The sequence below is a fragment of the Drosophila ficusphila genome, unplaced genomic scaffold (genome assembly GCF_018152265.1).
Source record: "Drosophila ficusphila isolate 14025-0441.05 unplaced genomic scaffold, ASM1815226v1 contig_791, whole genome shotgun sequence".
Lineage (NCBI taxonomy): Eukaryota > Metazoa > Arthropoda > Insecta > Diptera > Drosophilidae > Drosophila > Drosophila ficusphila.
The window spans coordinates 13,598,856-13,621,239 of record NW_025064737.1 but is presented as its reverse complement, the minus strand read 5'-3'; the positions used below and the strand labels follow the sequence as shown (position 1 = coordinate 13,621,239).

The 22,384-nt window shown below is 43.3% G+C and overlaps 2 protein-coding genes across 4 annotated transcripts in view; one reads left to right on the top strand and one right to left on the bottom strand.

Annotated features, from left to right (window-relative positions):
• Positions 1–22,384, top strand: part of LOC108087208 (protein timeless homolog) — a 73,480-nt gene that overhangs the window by 41,947 nt on the left and 9,149 nt on the right. The gene's annotated exons all lie outside the window — the stretch shown is intronic.
• Positions 71–22,240, bottom strand: LOC108087209. The gene is given in 5 exon segments (XM_017184476.2): positions 71–3,147; positions 6,194–6,936; positions 6,939–7,873; positions 20,917–21,314; positions 22,078–22,240. Coding segments are annotated over 3 exon segments (3,606 nt in total). The 5' UTR covers positions 7,171–7,873; positions 20,917–21,314; positions 22,078–22,240; the 3' UTR covers positions 71–516.

The window sequence follows — 22,384 nt, the reverse complement described above, 5'->3', positions numbered from 1 at the left end:
GATAAAGAGCATGAAAAAAATATCTCATCGAATTTCCCAATATCGACTGTAAATCTGATATGGAATCACCCATATATAATGCTGCTCGCATTTATGTTTCCCTTTGCAATTGAGCTTCCAGTTTCAACCTTTTTGGGAGTTTCAAGAAGTTGAGACTTCGGTTTGTTTGTAACCTTTGGGTTATATTGATTGTCGATCTTAAGGAAAGCGACCACACCAAATCACACGAACACCTTAGATACAGAAAATTGAAAAAAAGCTTTTGAATATTTGTTCTTGTTTAAATATTAAACTGAACCATAAATACTCTTAGCCCAACTGCAATATTAAATTTGGAAATATTGCTTAGTTGCAGATCTTGGGAAAAGTTAAGTTTAAAATGTAAAAATATGAATACTTCGCAAATTTTTCACTGATGAATTTCACTAATTTTTTTCCTAGCCCCATTTTTGTGACTTTTGATTTACTTGGCAGCTGGCGATTGTCGGTGGACCCCTTTAAACCTTACTCTTTACTCTACTGAAAGGGCGCGTACTGTCGCTGGCCGAAGACGGTTTGTCACCAGATGCCCAAGCGCCTGGAACTGGGCGCCATCAGCCTGCTGCTCACCGACTTGATGGCCGTCGCCGAGGGAGAAGGTACCGCTGTGGTCGTACCGCCCAGATCGGTGGCCGCCACTCGATCCGCTCGACTTCCGGCGAGGGCATTGCTCCTGCTGCCCAGCAACTCCATGGGTAAATTGGGCAGCGTGGCGGGCGGACTACTGGGCGCCATCTCTATGTAGTAGCTGTCGTCTCTGCTGGGAGAGTGCAGACTACTGCGGCTGCTGCCCGAGGAGGTGGAGGATGTGGTGGAGGAGCTCTTGTCCGCCAGTGAGGAGCTGTAGAATTGCTGGCAGCGTTGCTGCTGCAGCTCGCGAGCTTGTAGATTGTGCAGAGGAGAGCTGTAGGGAGCCTCCCGTCGAGTGCTGTGATGCCACTTTTGGAGGCGAGCAGGATCCCCCGCGGAGTTTATAGATCCCTGATAGTGCAGGAAGCTACTCCCATCATCCGTGTCATTTAGGTGCCTCTGGTGATGCGGTCGCAGTTGTCCCGAGCGATTGCTCCTCTGCCAAGGCAATTCACATCGATAAACGTGTGCCAAACCCGCCAGCAACACGATGAACAACACACAGGCCACCAGCAACATAACCCCTGGATGATTTCCCGTCAGGTTGTGGAGGTTCTCCTCCCGCTGATCCATCAGATGCTCCGGTTTCGATTCGCTCTTCAGTTCCACATAGGCCTTCAGCTGGGCAAAAGTACTCAGTTCCTCGGGAGCAGCTTCCTTCGGGGTGTTGACACTGCTGTGCTGATGTTGCGGAGTCTTCGAGGTTGTTGCCCCATCCTCCACGGGTTTCACTGCATGTTTGGTGCTGTAGGTCATCTTCTTGATGCTCAGCGATGGCTTCTTTTTGTGGCTTTTCGGCGGAGACTTTGTGCCGCCGTTTATTGTTTCCGCTTGTCGCTTATCAGCTGCTGACTGCTGCTTTTCCAGCTTTTCCAGCTCCGCCGACTGATGTTGTTGGCTGGAGTCCAAGACTTCCGCATCCGCATCCGCATTCGCATTCACATTCGCATCCGCCACGGTGGCCGTGCCGGGCAACAGCAACTGCTCGGCATCGACCAAAAGGACATCGCCCTTGTGCATCAGCAACGGTGTGCCAATTAGATGTCGATCCTTAACGTGCAGCTGCAATGTTGCATGCTTGTGTGGCTGCGCGGTTGCCACTTGACCGGATGTGTCGCTTGTTGGGTATTTTAATAAAGTCTCCGGGGTTTTATCGGCTGGCATTTTGTCAGATTTTTTGCCGGCCAAAATTGTTTGTGGCACTCCGATTGCTGGTGGTGCAAGTGCCACTGTCGCCGATGTTTCGGCTGTTGTTTTTGTGGCTCCGCTAATGTCCGTTGGCTTGTAGGAATTTATTGCTGTTGTTGTTGCTGCTGCTGCTTTTGCTGTTGCTGTTGTTGTTGTTGTTGCTGCTGCTGCTGTTCGCGTTGCCAAAATGGAAGCCGCTGTTGTTGGCTTTGTCTGGTCGAAACTTGGCAGGTTCTTCTGCGCCGGCATTGCTGTTGTTTTGGCCGGCATGCCAGGCATTTGTTGCCCCTGCTGCAGTTGTATTTGCTCTAACGAAGTTGTTCCTTTCGGCCGCAAAGTTTTTGTGGTTAACTGGGCAGCGCTGTTGCCAGCTGATTGCATTGCTGCTGCTCCTGCTGTTGGCTCGCTTGGTGTTGCTGTTGGGACTGCTGCTTTTTCAGCGGATGTTGCTGCTGCTGCTGCTGTTGTTGTCGTCTCCTCTTGAGTTGCTGGTGTTGCACGTGTGTCTGTTGGCTGTGCCACTGGTGTTTTTGCTGTAGATGCTGCTGCTGCTTTTAGTGATGTTGCTGCCGTGTCGGCTCCTTTTGACTTTTTAACTTTTGACATAGTTCTCGGCGACGTTGTCAATGTTGTTGTTGCTGGAGTTGTTGGCGTTGCTGGTGTTGCACTTGTCAGGCTGCAAGTTGGCGGCTTTGTGTCATTTTCCGGTTTCCTACCACCGCACTCGTGGCGACTGAAGTTCTCATAAAAGTTGTGGAACTGCAGATACTCCGTTTTGAGGTCCACCCGCTCACTTTGGCTCCTTCCATTCGGTTGACCCACATCCACTGACCTGCAAGGACTGGCCCACTCGGCAATGCCCAGCAAGTCGCTGCACTTAATGGGATTGTCCTCCAGCAAAAGGTCCCTCAACTGCGGAAGTGTGTGCACTATCGATTGGCTAACACTCTCCACTCCCGATGATTGCAGATTCAGGGTGAGCAGTTTGGGCAGCGAAAGACCAGGCAGGAAGATCAATCGATTGCTGGACAAGTCCAGGGTTTGCAAATTAACTAGGCCAACAAAAGCCTGGGGTGGAATGTCCATTATTTGGTTGTGCTGCAGAAAGAGGTGTTCCAGGGATGGTGGTAGACTACTGGGCACTCGCATCAGGAGATTGTGATCCAGGAAAAGAGATTCGAGGAGTTCCAATCGTCCCAGAGCATCATCCTCCACTTGGGCAATTCGGGAATGCGAGAGATCCAGATATTGCAGCAATGGATAGCTGTCCATATCGCCGCAGTTGATGCTCTGCAAATTGAAAATAAAATATCAGAAATAAAATATCAAAAATTTCTGCAACATTTAAAGCGTTTCAATACCCTTTTAAAAATAATATGGTAAATGATACATTTTCTATTAAGTTTCTTCGAATTTACGAGCTTCAACCCTAAAGGTTTATAAAAACTTTATGATTTAATCGCAGTCTAGTCAGTGACTTTACGAGCACTCAAGAAGTTATTGTACTGAGCGAAAGTCTGGAGAAATTTGATTAGTGGCTGGCTGGCGAAGAGGGAAAGTGCGAGTGCGAGTTGCATGTGCCAGGGCGACATTGTTTAAAAATTAACTTAAATCTGCCATTATAATTACTTCAAAGGACTCGCAGGGAACTTGCCCCTTTTGCAATCCCTGCCAATCCCGCGATGCCCCGAGCAATCCTCGTCTGGCAGCAAAGTAAACATAGACGCGACTCGTTAAATGAAACGAGTGCCAGGCAACCAGGAAAGTAGGAAAGAAGGAAAGCAGGCAACCAGGAAGCCAGACAGCCTGCCATCGCTTCTGTCCCGGGGCCAAAAGGAGAAATGAAAGTGCGATGGAGCAAGGATGAGGCGACGGATTGGGCCACCAACCAGCTGAGGATGGGCCACCAGATCGGGTTGGGCCAACGGCGGCCCCTAAACGCCATAATTTGCCATGAAAAGGCTGCGTGTTGACTGCCGATAAAGGCAGTGGCAAAAGGCAGTCGGCCTGGCCCGGCGAACAAATTAAAATGGCTTGGCAACAAAGGCACCCGGCAGCAGTGACGAGCCACTTCAGGAGGGGCAGCAGCGACTGCATAGATAGTTGGCTAGTACACTACAAAAAAAACAAGATATGCATAAAAAAATTACCAAAGTATGCATGTTTAAAAGTAACTCAAGTGATGGTATAAAATATTGTATAGAAATTGCGAAACCTCTTAAACTTTCAATTTTAATGCAGGCATTTAAAAAGAAAAATGAATTTTATTAACGAAAAAGTATTATTTTTTTTTTTTTGTGGATGACCTCCCATTAAAAAGAACCATAAAAAAAATGTTATTTTAAGTGTACTTCTAATTCCAGCTCCTGTCTCAGCCGTCTCAGCTGCACGTTGGCTGTTGGCTTAAACGTGATTATGCTTATGCCAATTATCCTTATTTTATTAATGCCCAGCCCGGGCTGAGGCCTCTGCTCCTGGTCCTCATTCTGCTACTTCTCCTGCTGCTCCTGCTGCTCCTCATCCTTGCTTTGGAGCCTTTGTCTCTGGCCCTAAACAGCTTACGAAGCGGTATTTTTGCACCTTTTATGGCTTCCGCCATAATCGACAGAGCGACAAAGGCGGCTGCCTCAATTTATGCGCCGCATTTGTTTGTCTACACTTGAAGCCGTTTAAGGATAATACCTGGGCGAAACGATGCCTGCGGACCTGCTGAGCTTTATGCCCATAATGCAATCGGGATTGTCTATTTTTGTGCCCCTTATAAATCTGTTTGCCGCTTATTCTGCTTCGCCCTTTGTGTGTAAGTGTTGGCAATTTGAGGAGCAACGCTAATCTGCAGCTCGTGTTGCTGCTTATGTCAATCAAGCCCAGAGGCCCAGTGGCTCCCCTATTTCCCCCCCTAGATTTTCCCGTCCGGCAGCCCTCCTCCCTTTTGTCTTATTGCTTTTCCTTTCTGATTAAGACTTGAGCACCCATTCTATTATTTTTCTTTGTTTTCCACTCGCATTTGTTGAAAAGTGAGAAGTGCACTTCGCTATTCCATTGTGTGGCCACATTGTGTCTTAATTACGTTCTTAACTGGACTTGAGTGGCGTGTCCTCTTAGCCGGACTAACAGCTTAACAATGCCTGCAACTGCCACTCAAGGAAAATACTTTTCCAGCCGCGTTCTTATAGCGTCTAACAGTCTAAATTGGATTATTCGTTGGAGATTATTAGCTATAATAGCCTGCTTCATTGTGTATTTCTTTACAGCAGGGCTTTTGTTGCAACTATAATACTGTTTTCGTTATCTTCCAATTCAAACAAAATCGTATAACCTTAACAAATTACTCCTAATTTTTTACTTTAAGTTGCAACCAAATATTTACAAATTTATACTTGTACATTATAATTTATTTCCAGTACACACAAATAACTATTTCAATTATTTTAATTAATCGGTTTATCGGTTTATGTACAAAATATTCTTTAATTGCATGAGTAATTAAAATGTGGATATTTAATATTTATATGTTGGCACAAACTTTTTGGCCCTGAAACCTCAGCCAGCAAAATCGAAAAAATCAATAATAAAAATTTCCTGTTTTTGCGTAATAGCTCCCAATGCTAAAATTAACACCACATAAAATGCTTTTACCCACCCATCTGCTTTTTCTTCTTCTTTCCGCTTCCGCACCAAAGGCGGAAGTAAAAGAGAGCCGCACAAAATGGCGGGGGCAGAAATTTAAAAATAACAAAGTGTAAATCATACGCGTGGTGGGATTGCCTTGCGGTTGCTCCACTGTTGGCTGGTTGGGCGGAAAACTGTGGGCGGTGGGGGAGGAAAAGTCGAGGGGCAACGGAAAACGCACTCAAGCACGCAGCGACGCAGGGGCCACATAACAGATGCTAATTAATGGCGGCTGCGGCAAAGGGAGCCCATCATAATGGAGCTATCCTGCAGGATGCAGGATCCGACGACTGAATCTGAAGCCAAGGACAAAGATGGCAAGTGTCTGTCGGGAATGTGCCGTTAATTGCCGGCAAATGCGTCGAATTGCGGTTCATTGGCTTCCACAAGGCGGTAATTTATTGATCAAAGCAGTTCCACTCGCATTTGTCCAAGCTTTCTAAGTAAAAATAAAGAGCGGCTATTTATATTTGTGCATGGAGGGAGCACAGAAATAGGGAGTTCAGGAAAATTTACTAAAATATCATCATAGCAGTTCTAATTTTGAAAATATAATATAAAATAAAATTGGTCACAAATTCGAATTCGAATCGCTGTTGCAACTTAATAACTCGATATCTTACAATTGCTTTTACAAATAATAACTCCAAGTATCTGAACTTACCTTGAGCCAGTTGTCGGATAGCTTGAGAGTCCTCACAGATTGGGCCAAAGCTGCTGGCACCTGACACAATCCAGTGCCACTAGCATCCAACTCCTTGAGACTCCACGATGCCACGAACTCCTGCATTGCTGCTCCCACTTCCGGATTGTAGGCAATCGAAAGACTCACTAGATCCGGAATGCCCTGCAAAGCTCGTATTGCAGATCCACTCAATCGGTTATAGGATAAGTCCAGGTGTTGCAGATTCGGAAGAGCCAGAAATGTCTCGTAGTCAATATCCGAAATGTTGTTGTGACTGAGAATGAGCGTTTGTAGCTCTAGCAAGTTGTAGAAGGATTCCCGGGAAATGTTAAGCAAATGATTGTGAGCCAAGTTAAGATTCTTAAGCTGAGGCTGACGCTGAACAAAGAAGCTCGAGGAAATTTGTCTGAATTTATTGCAGGAAAGATCCAGTGTCGCCAGGAAAAGTGAGTTGTTGCTGTCAGCCAAACTGAATGGAGTTATCTCCAGGGAATTATTGCTAACGTCCAGCTGCTTCAGCTGATTAAACTTGTCCAGGCTAAGACCCTTCAGTTGATTGCTGCTCAGATCCATGGCGGTGATCGCCTGGAAGTCGCCCTTCCACTTTCCATCGCTGCTGTTGAAGGTCCTCAAGTCGCGGTGGGTGAGATTTAGCTTGTTCGCGGGGGCATTTAGCTCCAGCTCCCTTTTGTGGCGCTTCTGTTGGTAGCGCAGCTCCCCCGAAAGCTCGCCGGTTCGTTCTCGTCCCTCAGCATTCGGTGGATGCTCTGGTAGCTGAGGCCCACATCCTGCAGGGATATCTGCCGCTCCTCCCTTTCGGCGGCCAAACGGGATGAGGATGGGGATGAGGTCGGTATTTCAAGCAGTTGGCCCGAAACCACCAGCCTTGTTAGCCATGTCCAGACCAGCAGAAGGGCCAGGCCTAGATCACAGTGTTCGTTCACGATTTTCACCATTTTCTCTTTCCTCTTACTTTTTTTTGGTTTAAATGGGGGGAGGTGTACGTTTTTCTCCCTTTTTGGCTGGCTTTTATTTCACTTGGAATTTATGCTCGGTACGTGCGAACGTTTAACGTTCAATTTTGAATATGGCTGCTGGCTTATTCATTTCCTCGTTCATCCGTTCGTTCGTTCGTTCGCTCATCGGTCTCACCAAAAAGGGGCGTCACGTGCGCGCCTTTTTGGCCAAACATGTGACAAGTGTCGGCGGCAGTCAGAGGCGGCGGCGGTAGCTGCCCGAGGGCAATGGCAATGGCTGCGTTTCCGCTTCCGGTCCGGCGGCCATTGCTCAGGCTGCGTGCTCGAATTCCATTGCACACAGATGCTGAATTTTTAATTAAATCAACTTGATCATTCTATTCCGGGTCGTCTGTTATTGTTTCTGTTTCTCCCCCTTTCAATTCAACGCTTTGGCAATTGTTTTACAATTTTAATTGCGCTCCTTTGTGTTTTCTGCTTTTTTTTATTGTTGTTTTTTCCCCTTATTTTCCGGTGATGCTAATTGCCGTTGAACAAAACGCAACTCAACTCGAGCAAATGTCAATTAAAAAGCGAGCATTCCCGCTTCGTTTTGGTCTTGTTGCTTTTAGCCAACTGTTGTCGTTGTCACATTACAATGCCAAGTGCTCCCCCGGCGTTGTTGTCGTCGCGTGCTTAAAATCTGTAATAAAACGTAAAAAAATTGCTTGTAATTACGCTTTTGCTGTTCAACTGACGGTGTGTGTTGTGTGAAATGCAAGAGGTGGCAAAGGTAAAACTTGCTTTTAAATATCTTTCTCCCCGCTTTTCTTTCCTTTCCTTTCTTTTCATCGCATTTTAATTTCTACTTTGGCTTTACGACTTCGGAGCGCTTTTGCAGTTGCCTTTAGTGTTATTTTTATGTTGATTGCAGCTAATGAAATTATAATTTCAACACGCCACACGGTTTTTAAGATACAGGCTGATGTGGAAATGCGCCAATCCTGTCGGCCGCTTGCCACTAAGCCCCGGTAATAAACCCCAGCCATCGTGTGTGTGTTTGTGTGTATGTGTGTGTGCTTGCCATAAATCATTTAACTGGGTCATTTCATTTCCGGCGTAGACAAGCGACAGGAAGGCCACCGAGCCACCGAGCCTCCGACCCAACTGTCAACTGACAAACCCACAGCAGCTGGCCCCAAAACGACGCAAATTTGATTTACTCATTGCCGGCCTAATGACGCTCGAATGTATGCTACGTTTTCCGCCCTCTCTTGTCTTCTTCTTCTTCCCTCCCGAGTGGATTGGATTGCGGCTTCCTCTTTTTTTTTTTTTTTGGGACTCGGACAACCCGAGCCTGGCAAATTAATTTGTCAATGTCTACTTAAAGTCGAGCATGGCATTTTGATAACCCGCCAGCGAGCTATAATAACTGGTTTCGCAAGATTGCGGTGCATTGATTGATGGCTTCGATTGGCGATTGGAAAGTTTTAAAACGATTTTATGATTGCAGTGGGGGTTCTTAAAGGGTGAAAGCTTTATAGATAATTAAAAGATTTTTATATAAGGGGGTTTTCTCCAACGAGTAAAATGTTATTTATTAAAACACTTTAGAATGCATTGAAGGTTACATCAAATACAAAAATTCATTCAAATGGTTAAACAATTTTAGGTAATTTTATATTATGTCATGATTAAGATCCTAACGTGCATACCAGTTTAAGAAAAATATATCAATATATACGTAAGCTTTATTTGTAGATGGTTTCCTTGCCATTACACCCAAAAATGTTGAACCACATTCAGCGACTCGTACATATATACAAATAGAAGGCTCTGGCTGGTTTACGTTAAATTTATTGACAAATATCATCAGGGAGCTGGCGTTTCATTTCATCTGCTGCCGTTTGCTTACATAACAGTAAAATTTGGGCCATAAGTTTGGCGACATTCAGGCACCCAACCCTCTCAAACGTAATACGCAACACCCCCGGACTTCCAATTCAGTCAGATATTCCGACAGGCAGATGTACGCAAGTCAATTGACATGAAAGTCGATTTCAAAAACCAACAACAAACAGGGGAAATATCAACAGCAGCACCAGCAGCAACAACGTGAGCTGTCTGTTTGCCAGGAGAAGATTGACGCATCCCACAATTTCTCAGGGGGCGATGGTGTCCTTTATTTGAGGGGAGCAATGGGATTCCAAGGGTGCCTGTCAGTTTATTTTATGCCAGCTTGAAAATAATTTGCAAATTGCTGTGCCATATTTTTCCCGTACTTCTCGGCTGTATTTTATTATCAGACATTAGCGAGGGTTGTTTGTACGAATTTGTCATCGGGTTTATTGCATATTTATATGACAGACTCTCGCTCCCCCTTGTTTTTTTCCTTTGTGCTAGTTAGTTTCCCAGTGCATATTTTCTTAGTTAATCAAATGCTCTGCACAAAGCAAATAGCTTGCAGTGCTGCAATGCTGAAGTACATTATTCGAGGATGCAAATGCCAAGATTGCATAAAAGAGATCACAAACTTTGGCCAGGACCAAAAAAATACAGCACACAAACGTGAAAGTACGGAAACTTCTAAAAGCTGAGTAGCATATTCTCTTTTTTATTAAGACAGAAATTCTTATCAGCGAGACATGGTAATTTTGCTGCAGAGAAAGCAAGTGTTTGAAGTTTCTCATTAATCATTTTAGTACATTCTTAAAACCTTTGCCTGTAGTGCATTGCAAACATCTGGTGAATAACCTTATACCCCCTGCAAGGATATAAAAAGCGAGCTGCTTAAATAAAATCCAAGGCGCACTCACTGCTGTGCTGAAATTGGATTTCGCATCCCCGCCTTCCCCTTTTTTTCCCAAGCAACGCGGCGTACGTCAGTGATTTATTTTAAACGTATTTAGATGCCCCCGAACCCGAACTTGAATGCGAATCCGAATCCGAATCGGGATCCGAAGCCAACATGGCTTTATCAACGGATGCAGATGCATTTGACGGGACAAGGACACCAAGGACAGCAAGGACATGGCATTGCATTTCATCGAGTGGCTGAGTCAGTGCTTTTTCCTTTTGCTCCTTGCTTAACTGCTGCGCTCAATGGGGCAACAAAACACACACAAAATTGTATCTATGCCCGTCGCGGCTGGTTGCATTTTGCCAGACACGCTGGCGTATACGTAATGCGCTGCATTTACTTCTCCATCGCGCTCTGCTCTTTATTTGCATGGAAATGTTAGTGCCGACCGGAGCGGTGTCTTTGTGCCCGGATCTTTTCTTTTTTGCCCAGCACGAACGGCATGTTTATTGTTTAAGTGCGCTTCCTGCGCTTTTCTCCAATGCATTTACCCCATTGTTTTTTATTTTTCATCCCATCTCTTTTGCGCCTTTGTTTGCAGCAGTTTTAATAAACTTCCGCTTTACCCTTGGCTTCATAGAGTTCGCCTTGTGTGAACAACATGCTTTCAATGCTGGTGCGGTGATACATTCAGAGAAATGCTTCTAAATCTGGTGAACTTCAGAATTATTCGTAGATTTCGAAATAATTTATATTTAATTACTAAACACGGCCATGTGATTAATTGCAGTTCAATCTTACACATTTTATTGAAACGAATTGTAATCTTCAGTAAATTAAATTGCAGATTTTATCAAAGTGTACAGTCTGGGCAATTCAGCGAGTCAGCGAGTTATCCTGGGAGGAAAACCCCTGCAACCCAGCATCTGTGTCAATGTCAGGCACGTGCGGGCACGTGGATATGCATGTGGGACTTAAACTGCTTTGTAGGTCTGGCATCTTTAAGCAAAATGTCCAACACTTGGCGAACAATTTGCCACGACACTCGGTCGATTTTCAGTCATCGATTTGCTTTTATTTGCAGCGCATAAAACTTTTCAAATTAAAGTTTATTTCTGGCTTTCGACTGTCAGTCTAAACGAGCTGGCAATTTGGCAGCAGCATCAGTTCAGTTCGGTTCAGTTCGTCGGCCCGACAGACTAAAATACTGGCAGACAAAGTGGGAGGAAGTGAAACCATATTGATCACAAACAACGGAGCAATCTGTTGAGGTGCTGGCCATGGATTTTGTGTAGGCCGACTCAGAATCCTTGAAATCGGTTTCCTATTCGTGTTTCGCAGAAAAGTTTAAAAGCTTCTTTATGGGTATTTATTGAAAGGTAAAGAGGACTCGAAGTCTTTGATTTTATTTTAGTATTGGATAAGAGAGGAGAGTAGGAACAACGAAAAGATACTTAAAGAAATTATTGTTTAAAATTAAAGAAAATGTATCGATGCTAAATAACTAAGATGAGCAGCTAGTTTTGGATTCAGATTCAAGTATTCTTTCAAAATGGCCTAGAGAGTGTCCCAAAAACAGAAATATGAGTGGCCTGGCAATATACAAGTTTGTGTAATTCTTGAAAATATATGAGGCCTCTAATATGAACGAGATTTGTCATTCCCATCAGCGGGGGATTTCCAGGGAGCACATGTCATTGACTTTCGCTCGCATTCCGCCGCCATGTTGTGCGCCTTATTAATGCCCTGCGGTAAAATGGGCACCACCCATTCCGGGAAAATTGCCACCCCCCCCTTTTCCCACACACGGGAAACCCACCCAAGCAACCAAAAACACATAAGTAAAATCTGTAATAAACTTGTTGTTGTTCTTCTTGTCAGAGAATGTGTGTGTGTGTGTGTGTATGTGAGTGTGTGGGGCTTTTATTGTTTTATTTGTGTGGGTCTTTTCAGGCAAGTTTTTGTTTTTGCTCCTTATTTATTCTTTTTTGTAGTTCGCCTCCCGCTTTTATTTGTTAAATTGTGTTGTGAAAAATCGCTGAAGGCTCAGGGCCGCCACAACGGATCTGGGCCTCTTGTGTATGTTTATTTGGTCGCTTTTTGTTCCGTTTCTTTCTATTTTTTGTATATTTTATTTTGGGTTCTCGGGGTGTTTGTGTGCTTGCCGCTTGCTTGACTTCGTCTTGGGCTTTATTCTGGTATTCTGGTAGCCCAATTTCGGTTTTGCTCGCAGCAGCTTATCTTTCCAGAGACCTTGAGTACGACTGAAAAAAATGTTTCTGATAAAGAAAAAAAAAGAAGAAGGAAGGCCTTTCAAAGTGGCAGGGGGTGCACTCATTTTTATTATCTTACTCATATTTTTAACCCCTTTGTTGTGGCTTAGTTTGGTTCTGGCAAGGCTTTTTGCGAAATTGAAAAACTTTTTCAATAACTGCGCATAAATTGTTTGACCCCGACCCCCGCTCTTCTTTGTTCGATCAAACTACCCGTCTCATTTTTGCCTGCTCTCGAGCTAAATTATTACTTATGGTTAATATAGTAGTAGTGTGATGCGAAAAGCAATTCCACTCTGGGTCAACAGCCCCAGCAAATTGTGTGGCTGACAGACACTGAAGTGGTAGTGGCATCCTGATTCGGAGCCTGGAGCCACAGGCACTCATATTTCCTTGTCCGGCACATAAAGTGACACAATGATTTTCTAATAATTTGCCAAATTGCCTTTGGTTGACCATTAAATCTGAGATACGTGTCTGTGTGATAGCCAGATTATGTTCGCACAAATACTCAAGCACACTCCCCCACATGACCAGACATGGCCAGCTAGACAAAATTCTTCTGCCTCGGACAGAAATCGAGGCTTTCGAAGCAGTATCCTTAGTGTCCCTCGTATCCCTCGAATCCTTCGCCTCGAGTGCTGTGCCATGGAGCTGCTCCTCCGCATTTCTAGGCCCTTAAAGCCGTGGCCCTTTAAGTTCTCTTTGCTCAGCAGCAGTTCATGGGGAATCGTGAAAATAAATCTGTGACTAGTGCAAAATCAATAACTCGGCTTGGGCTGCTGCCACTGGGGATGCGTTTCTCCTTCCGCCGTTTCAAGTGGTTTCGTATTGCAAAGGAAAAACGAGAACGAGAAATAAAAACTGGCGAAGAGAAACTGCACCCGAAAATGTATTTGGATTGGGTGTCATCGACTTGGCCCAGAGCCATTGTTCTGTTGTCTGGATGGCATTTCGAGTAGCGAAGCGAGTGATACTCTTGAAATCATATTTTTTATGAAAGTCTTGTCAGCTTGTTAAAGAAATTTGAGAAGCAATTCTGGAAACTTACTCTATATGGTTCAGTTGGTAAAGATTTAAATAGTTTCTATAGAGATAAACTTTAAGAAGGTCTAGTTATAACCTCAAAGAATTATTGGGAAATATCTTGAGTGGTTTCCCATCGCCCAAATAAATTTTGCCTCTGTTTGCCTTTAAACTAGGTATATATATTCTGTATATATAACTTTTGCGGCTGAGAGTGCCAAAAATAGACAAAAATCCAGGCAGCAAAGTAGATTTCAGTTTGTCCCCGACTCCTGACTTCACTGTATACCAAATCCCCATCAGCAAATTTCGTCTGTTATTTTGATTGTGGTTGTCAACGGCGCTTGTTTTCTCCATCCTCCTGTTGGTTGTGTGTCGTCAACTTCTGGCATTTTGTGTCTTTTAATTTTCATAGCCGTCGGGCGCTGGTTTGATCCCCTGACAGATTGGCTGGCAAAACTCAGAGCTCTGGGCTCCTTATTTGCCTGGCCAACAAGTTCTGGCATCGATATGGCTTTCTAGTCGAACCGGAAATGGAACCGAAAGTGCTTTGACAATTAGCGCATGTGTCTGCGCATAAATCTGCAAGGCGGGTAATTTATCAGGCGAGGCACTTGTCAGTAATACGCGCCATTTACATTAACGAACATTACGCTCAATTTTTCGAGTATCAAATTATGGCCAAAGCTCTGGGGCTCGGGCTGTTTGCTCTCCGAGGTTTTTCGAGCAGCACACAAAAGGCAGACGGCAAACTTTAAATTTTTACGACATCATTTCATGGGCCACAAGGCAGGACGAACCCCGGCACGAACCCTTAACGATTGTTGTTCTCTCCGCTCAACTTCAATGATAATTTGCCAGCTCCACCCTCCTCTGAAAGGATCTCCCTTTTGTGGGTCCTGGCAAAGGAAAAAATATTACACGCATAACTGTCGTATATTTTGCTTTTTTTTTCTGTTGTGTTGGTGTTGTGCGAGTGGAAAAGCTCTTCGTCCCGTTTTGTCTTTGCGTTGGAAAACAAAAATTAGGCCATTAAGGCATTTACCAAATGCTCCGTGTCCCCAACTGGCCTCGCTTTTGGTATTTTCTCGCAAAACAGGGCTCGCTCTTCCGGGGGCGTCTTTTTGTGAAATTGAAATTAATGTGGCGGAAATCACAAGTTGAGCACGCAACGAAACGCGGCCTGCAAGGGTTCACCCGTTCACCCGTTCCATTTGCAGCACTTGAGCCGCTTGATATATGCTGGTAATTCCCGTTGTGCGGCGATGATTAGGCTGGCAATTAGTGAATTAGCATACGAAATATGTCTAATGTGTTTCGAATGACGCCGCCGCTGTCAGTCGCCAGTGAATCCTTTAAATGAGTTTTGTGGGGAATTACAAAAGCATTTCAAGTACAGTAATCCCTCGAGGATTTTGTGTCAAGCCTTTGCAATATTTTAAAATATATATACAATGTAGAGTTCTAACGTTGTGTATGTATTCTCAATATATTTAATAAATTTATTTAAACAGTACAGTAACCCATCACAATTTTAAAACGATTGACCCTTCAAAAATATTAAACTATGAAGTATTTCTGTTTGTTTATCGACCATATATCGAATCCATAGCAATCAGCCCCCGCAGTTTGTGAATTGTTTTGTTGGCGTTTAAACTTGCCCCCGGCCAGCTTGAATTATTAAGCAATTTTTCATATTTTAATGGCAAAACATTTTGCTGGCAGTCGAGAGAACGAAAAGAGGAAAAAAAAAGAAAAAACAGGGCAAAGTTTTTAATTTGTTATGCTGCTTGCGTTTTTCAACGCCCACTTGCTGTGCTGCACTTCGCATATTTTATATTCAACATTTACGAGTATTGTGCGCCTTTCTCGATCCCGGCATTCATTATAAGCCATAACAATTTGACCGTGAGGCATAAAAGTGTCGAAAGTGCAGGCGAGTGAGGGGCAGCCAAGTGGGCGTGCCACAGCAAACTTTTGTTGTCCAACAATGGGAACTGTTTAAAGAAAAGGCTCCCGGAAGTTATGCGTGGATCGCTAACAAAAATGTAAAGGGAAATAATGCGAAGTGTGCCGAAAGTTGTCGGGCGAAACTCTTAACTTTATTTGATAACCAGGCGTTTAATTTGATTTAAATTGTGAGTGAGTGCCAACGGAAAGGAGCCGCCACTTGCGATGTGGCAGAGTGCATACGAGTATGTGCCTCTTGGAATTTCCTTTGACCTGCATAAATAAACGCGTGCCGGCGGCCTTCGACGAGCTGCTAACAAAACTTATAAATCCCAGATATCCTGACCTTAATGCCACATTGAATACGAAATGATGATGCCGGGTGCTCTGTCACTGTGTGTGAGTGTGTGTGTTAGTTCTTCAGTTCTTGGCCAACTGTGGGAAGCACTAAAAGCCAAAGCCAGAGTGTGAAAATAAAAACAAACAGCACTGAGCCAGCTGCCAGATAGCAGCCACCGCAAACGAAAAGGCAAAAAAAAAAGAGAAAAAGAAAAAATGGCTAGGAAAATCGATGCGAAAGTGTTGGCTGTCTAAAAAAGTTTTCTACTCTCCCACAAACAAACGGCTGGAATAGGTGCCTGGTGACTTGTAGGTGGCGCCCCCGGGTGTCCTGAGCTGCGATGATGCCAGGTTAACTGTGCGTATACGTAACGCAGTTGAGTGGCTGCTAAATATTTTCAAGGATAACCTTACACGACCCACTCACACATGTACATGTCGCCCAAGTGCTTATTGTTTTTGCTTTCCGCTTCCTCGCAAGGATTAACATTCGTTAGAGGAGCACTCAACGAAAGGGTACCAAAAACCAGGATGCACCAAAAAAAAAATGGTAGCTCTTAAAAGTAAGTTCTAAGATTTAAAAAAAATTGTTTTAAATGGTTTAAGTCCAACATTGGAACTACAAAACAAAAATGAAAACAGCTGGAAATAAATTTACTTCTTTTACCTTTTGAGAACTACATTTTGTCAAATAAAATCTTTGCTGTTTTCGCCAGTGTTTGAGTAATGTATTTTAAAAGGAAAGTTTCCTAACTCAGAACCAGCTTCAAAGCAAACTCAGGATATCCGAAAGCTCGATTTCCACACATTTTTATGGATAGCGGGGACCTTGAAATCGGATACGCTCCAAGCGCCCAACTACTTTGCATATTTTCACTATTTCTCTTGCTGGCTTTTCTACCAGAAACGTGACTTTGCATTCAAGGGATGCCCAAAGGCGCAGTAGATAAGTTACCAGCGAACAAATATAGAAGGATAAGATACACGGATTCGGGGTAATTATTCTGTGGCAAATCCCAGCCGCATTGCAGTCGTTAATGCAACGTGCAACATCCATCCTGAAGCTGCTCGGTAAAATGCCACCGGCTTGTCGTCATTTTTATGACATTTCCGATGAATACAAAACGCTTAATTAAATGCCGTCGTCGCACACAAATTGCGATTTTCGTAGGAAAATCCCAATGCCCCCCGAATCTAGGTTTTTCCCCCTGATTTTCCGCCTGTTCTCGGCATGTGATGACACGCATAATTTATTCAATTTTCATGTCTCTGTGTGTGCGAGAGTGTGTGTGTGTGCGTGCGTGTGCGCTGAGTTAAGGTTTTACGCGTCTCTAATGCTTAAATTACACATTCAAACACACGCACACAGTTGCCGCAGTCATGTGCGACATTTGGTTCGCAGGACTTTTTGCCGACGTTTTGTTTCCCACTTGGGCAAATAATGATCCCCAACCGATGGATGGGGTGTACTTTTTTCCCCCAGCATCCTTGTTGCGTATTTACTGCAAAGATTATTTGCAATGCCGTCGTTCTCGTCCTTATTCTCGCTTCCATTGTGCGTTTGTGATGAAGGGGAATAATGGTGATTCAGGAGGGGTCTTACGGGTCGTCGGGGTGTCTCAGCATGCGGCCGCTTTGTATACAACAAATCACTTTGCTGGCGCAACACTTTAATGTCCTGGATTAGGCATTAAGGTGAGATTTCCAAGTGTACTTAAAGGGGCCTTCCTCACAAATAATATGTAAGTATTTTCAATATCGATTGGATCTCTTCCAAATGTACTCCATATATATTTAAGTGCTCCATTTGCAATGTTAAATTCACTCATTTCCCAGTGTGTTTGCCTAAGTGCAGTGCAAGCGGAAGTTGGTTTTTGGTAATATCAACCTCAAATGCCAGCTGCTTACCCATATTTGCACTAAATACACCCGCATATATGCACACATGTCGGAGCGTTATTGAAAAACTGTGTTGACACAGTTCTAGGAACATGTCAAGTGGGAAAGCCGAAAGCTTTTACTGCACAACTTGAACAAAAACCCAAATTTGCTTCATATCAAAAGTGATTGCGAAACGAGTGCTTCGTGCAGGCAGATTGAGGTGAACTAGTTGCCAACTTGGGGATTTGTATGCATTTGACTAATTATAAGTATTTGCAAATGCAGACAAGTTTTCGCATTGCAATCAGCAGAGTGCAAATGTGGCTGACTTTTCAATTGGAAATTATGTGAGTTTAAGATAATTACTAAATGTGCTCTTGGGATTATTTACGGGTAAAGTTATGTGAGTCCTGAGTAGTAATTAGAAGTTTATACATGCTGGAAATTATAATAACTCATAAGTGCTTAAGAGCTTATCTCTGAAATCCATCGCAATAAATGTTCATATATAGCTAACTTTTATTAAAATTCAGAAATGTGAACATTGTTGATGCTTCATTTGCCTTCTATGGCTTTAAATTGCCGCATTTTTGTGCAAACTCAGCGTGAAATATTGGCCATGGATAGACCGCTCTCCATTTACCATTTCCAGCAGCCGTTTATTTAAGGAAAAAAAGCTAAGCGATCAAAATCAGTGTGTAATATTTTTCGCCTTTTCGCATTCGCAAAAATGTTTAACAATTTAGCCCATTGGGGGGTGTGTTTCCGGTATTTTTTTAGGGGTTTTTGGGAGGCGGGAGAAAGGCGTGCGTCGCCCATCAACTGCAAATTGCGCACGCAAATTGTCTGGCGAATCCCCATGCCAGAATTTCGTTGTCTATTTCGCGCCTGTAAATCGTAAATCAGCGCAGATTATTGTTGCTAGCTCCAACTCCCAACTCCCAGCGGCTCACAACCATTTACATTTGTATCTCTTGCCTTTGCTGTCTGCGTTTTTCAATTTGAATCAGCTTAAAGCAGCCAGCAATCCGGCAGCCTCCGTCTTGCAGCTTTATCAAAGGCCGTTCTTCTTCATAAATATGCAAATTGTCTGGTCGACTGTCGCTGGCATCACTCATACGCACAGTGGTCGCAATGGGAATTTGATTGGGTGGTCGGCTAGTTTTGGAGTTAATTCTTTAAGAAATGATTTCCAAATTAATGCATTTTTCAGCAAGTCATGTTTGAAATTAAAATCATGTTATACTATTCCTGTGTTAGTAAACTAAATAAATATTTTAGTTTATAAAACATAATAGCCTCCAGCTCAACCCTTCAATCAATATTCCGTAAATAAACTTGATTAAGTATTTATAGACAGAAAAGCAAGGTATTTTAATATTTCTCCAGGTATTTGATTTCAATAATTGTTTCTTGTCAATTAGCCTGGGGAATTTGCAAGCTTTAAATACCTTCTTCGATTAAGTGACTTAAATGTTAATTGCTATAAACACTAACCGGTAATGGAATATCGCAAGATAATTTCCGATATGAGCATAAAATAATTTCAGAAATACGGAATTCACTCATTTACCTGCAGCCGACGGCACAAATTCGAGTTGTGTCAGCGACTAATTAAATAAATAATAATTGCGCTGCCAGTGGAAACAATTACCATAATTCTGCTGAGCGCCGACTTGATGGAAAGTCAAAATAAATTGAGTTGTGAGTGCTGTGATGTGATATCAGGTTACGGTGGTGCCATGGTGCCATGGCAGCATCTTAACCGCACAAGGGGCACTTACACCACACCCAGCCGCATTTGATTGGGGGCGAGTTCCCCCTTTTGAAAGCATCATCCCCCATACCGGGTGCTACCTGTATCGTCCCCCTGGGGCTCGGGGTGCGTGTGCTATCTGGGCTGAACTGGCGGCACTTTTGCTGCCGTCTAATTAGTCGCTGTGGTTGCATTAATTGCCAGCAACTTGGACTTTATGGTTTTCCGAGGCGCAGGTTGAGATTCCTTTTGTGCGGATAGCAAAAGTTTTATTGCCGTGGCAGATAAAAGTCGAATTAGCGTTTGCTTAATTTGCTCTTGACATTTTACCAAAGCGTAAACATACTCTCTTTGACAGCTATATATTCCGAGTGAAGTGCTATTTATGTACACATAATTTACCCGCCGTGGTGATGGTCTATGTTTTTCGGCCCGCTTGTGCGCAATATACTCGTAAATAAATAAATTGCCCACAGGAATTTCATAATACTTTTGCGAGCAGCTTTGCATGCATAATTCAGGCTTATGAATTTCATGTGCCGTCGCCCCCTAAAACAAGGCAAAAATCAATCAAATTAAATTGGAAATGAAAATGAAAATCATAGAGCTACTAGGAATCATCCCTCAACTGAATTGAAGGTTGGGAAATTGCGGCTGAAACTTGAGCAAGCTTTTCGGCCACATTTCATAGTTTCTAGTTGCGATTCAAAACTCACAATTTCACAATTTAATTATCGATGGGTAAGGAAGCGGCAGAGGCTGAGCACAAAGTTTTGACTGCCTTCCGGCAACTGGGAGTTTCTGTTTTTGTTTCCATTATACCATTCGCAAGTTTGCTAGGCTTTGTGTTGGCCAAAACCTCTGACCTCTAACGTCCCAAGAGCCTTGGACTTTTGCCCAGAATTTGCATTTTGCTCCGTGTATTTAGGCCTCAATTTATCGAGTTTCGCAATTGACTGGCTATGCAGGCCACAATAATTCCCCACTGCCAGTTTTGTAGTTAGATTTAAGTAATATTTGATGGTGTTGTGGTTGCAAATTGTTTTATTTGCAAAATCAAATCTTAATTTGGATGACTTGTCCGTGACCATATGCCCATGAAATGTCAGCTGTTAAATAAATTATCTGGGTAATAATTAATTCCCATTTTATTACCATTCATAAAGAATAGAATTTTGGCAATTTTAATTTATATATTTTATTTGCTCGTTTGTAAATCGATTTACCAAGTGATAATTGTATTTTCTGGCTAAATGCATTTAATTTCAACTTTTTTATTTGCTCTTGATTAACGTTTCTAATAAACTCCCTGTGTTGTCGTTTTATTTCAAAATATAATTGGAATTTGTGTTTGTTTTAGGGGTTTGAGAAGTACCCCTAAAAGTTTTTCAATTTTCGCCACTGCTCTGTTAATTATGAGTTTTTAAATAGAAATCAGGCGGGCAAGAAAAAAATCGCCTTGCAATTAAGGCGGCGAATTAAAAACTGAGCAACGGCTGCCATCTGAGCTGCGTTGGAGAAATGTGAATGAATTAGCTCGATTTGCATGAAAATTTCATAAATATGTAAGCTGGACAGTGGGTGATTGGGTGGTAGGGTGGCTGGCTGGCTGGTTGGCTGGGTGGTTTGGTGGCAATTCGAGGACGGTTCTCGAAAAGCGGGCGAAGAGCAAACAAAAATTGCAGAACCCCCAAGGTACGAGTAATCAAAGCAAAAATTACCTAATTAACATAATCCGCAGTGGCCAAATGAGGCGGCTCCTGCTCTCCAGCTTCTGGATCCTATTTTTTTTCTCTTTTCCAAGTGGGAGTGGTGGGCGTGGGCGTGGGGAGTCGGGTAGTATGATGTCGTCTGCTTTTGGCCGTTGATTAGCGACGCCTTTTGCTCTACACAGGAATCGCAGTCGTGTCCTTCGTCTGTCTGCGTAAATCCTCTGTGATAAGTTGTCTAGGACTTGATCCTGTTCACGTTTCTCGTTCTGATTAATATGCAGGGACGTTTAAATTTCGTTTTCGTTTTTGCTTTTGTCTCGCTGGGGTTTTTCTTTTGGCTGTTTTGTTTATGGTTAATTCACTTCGCCTGCTGTTTGCTTAAAGGTTTTTCCCCGGGCACTGATGCACTGCAAATGGATTTTCCACCGTGAGCTTTACGAGCTGGCTTTCACCTGATTTTGGCAGGCGAACGGAAATGAGCAGATTCTTACACACACATTATGCACACTCAAATACATACAAAAACACACGCATACTATACATGCAGCTGGCGGAAATGAGTGAAGCTCGCGAAATATTTTATCCTGGGTGCTTGTTAAATCCCTAGAACTTTTCAAAGGCAAACGTATTGGGAGCCTAAAACTAAGCTGGATAATGTTTTAAAGGGGAAGCCTTTCATATGTTCTCTCCTGGCTTTTTTTTTGCTAAAAGCAGTTAAGGTGCTTGAAGTAATATACCTTACTCTGGAATTCTAACATAAATTTTATTCTATTTGCTAATTTTCTTTATCAATTTCTTATAAAGGTAAAAAGATTACGCCACCATTAAAGATATCATTTAATAAATTCAGGTTCACACCTTTCGTTAATAGATAAATAAACACATCTGAGGAATCAAAGAAGTTACACTTCAATTCGCCTAAAACACAGACTCAGGGCCATAGAGTAGTCCCACTCACTTTATTTTACCCATAAGTTTATAAATAATAAGTTAGATTCAAGGGTGCTCCTATCCCAATTCCCATTTTCGACGCCTTGCTGTCTGGTAGCAAAAAACTTTGACGTTTTGCCTTCTGCCACCGGAAGTTGGCCAACATAGCAAATACAAACACAACACGCACACTCCAAACACCCACAAAATGCACAGTTAAAGCCAAGCTCGATTCGCTACCTTGTATAATTTGGTCTTAGTTTAAATCGCACAGTTTCTGGAGGCAGTTAGTTAGATGTTTGTGACCTCTTCGCACGGCACTTGGCACTTGGGATTTTCTTTTATTTTTTGGTTGATTCGACACTTTCACGGGTCGCGTGTCCTGGCCTCGATGTATTCAGCACTAGACTGAGCTGCTCACTCGGCCAGGACATGCTTTTAAGCCAGCCTGTGGAGTTCGAAATTCGAAATGGTCATTTTGCGCCTGCGCGGATTCTCTTCAGTATCGCGACTCTCGAGCTCTTTGGCTCTTTGAGCTGCTGACTGC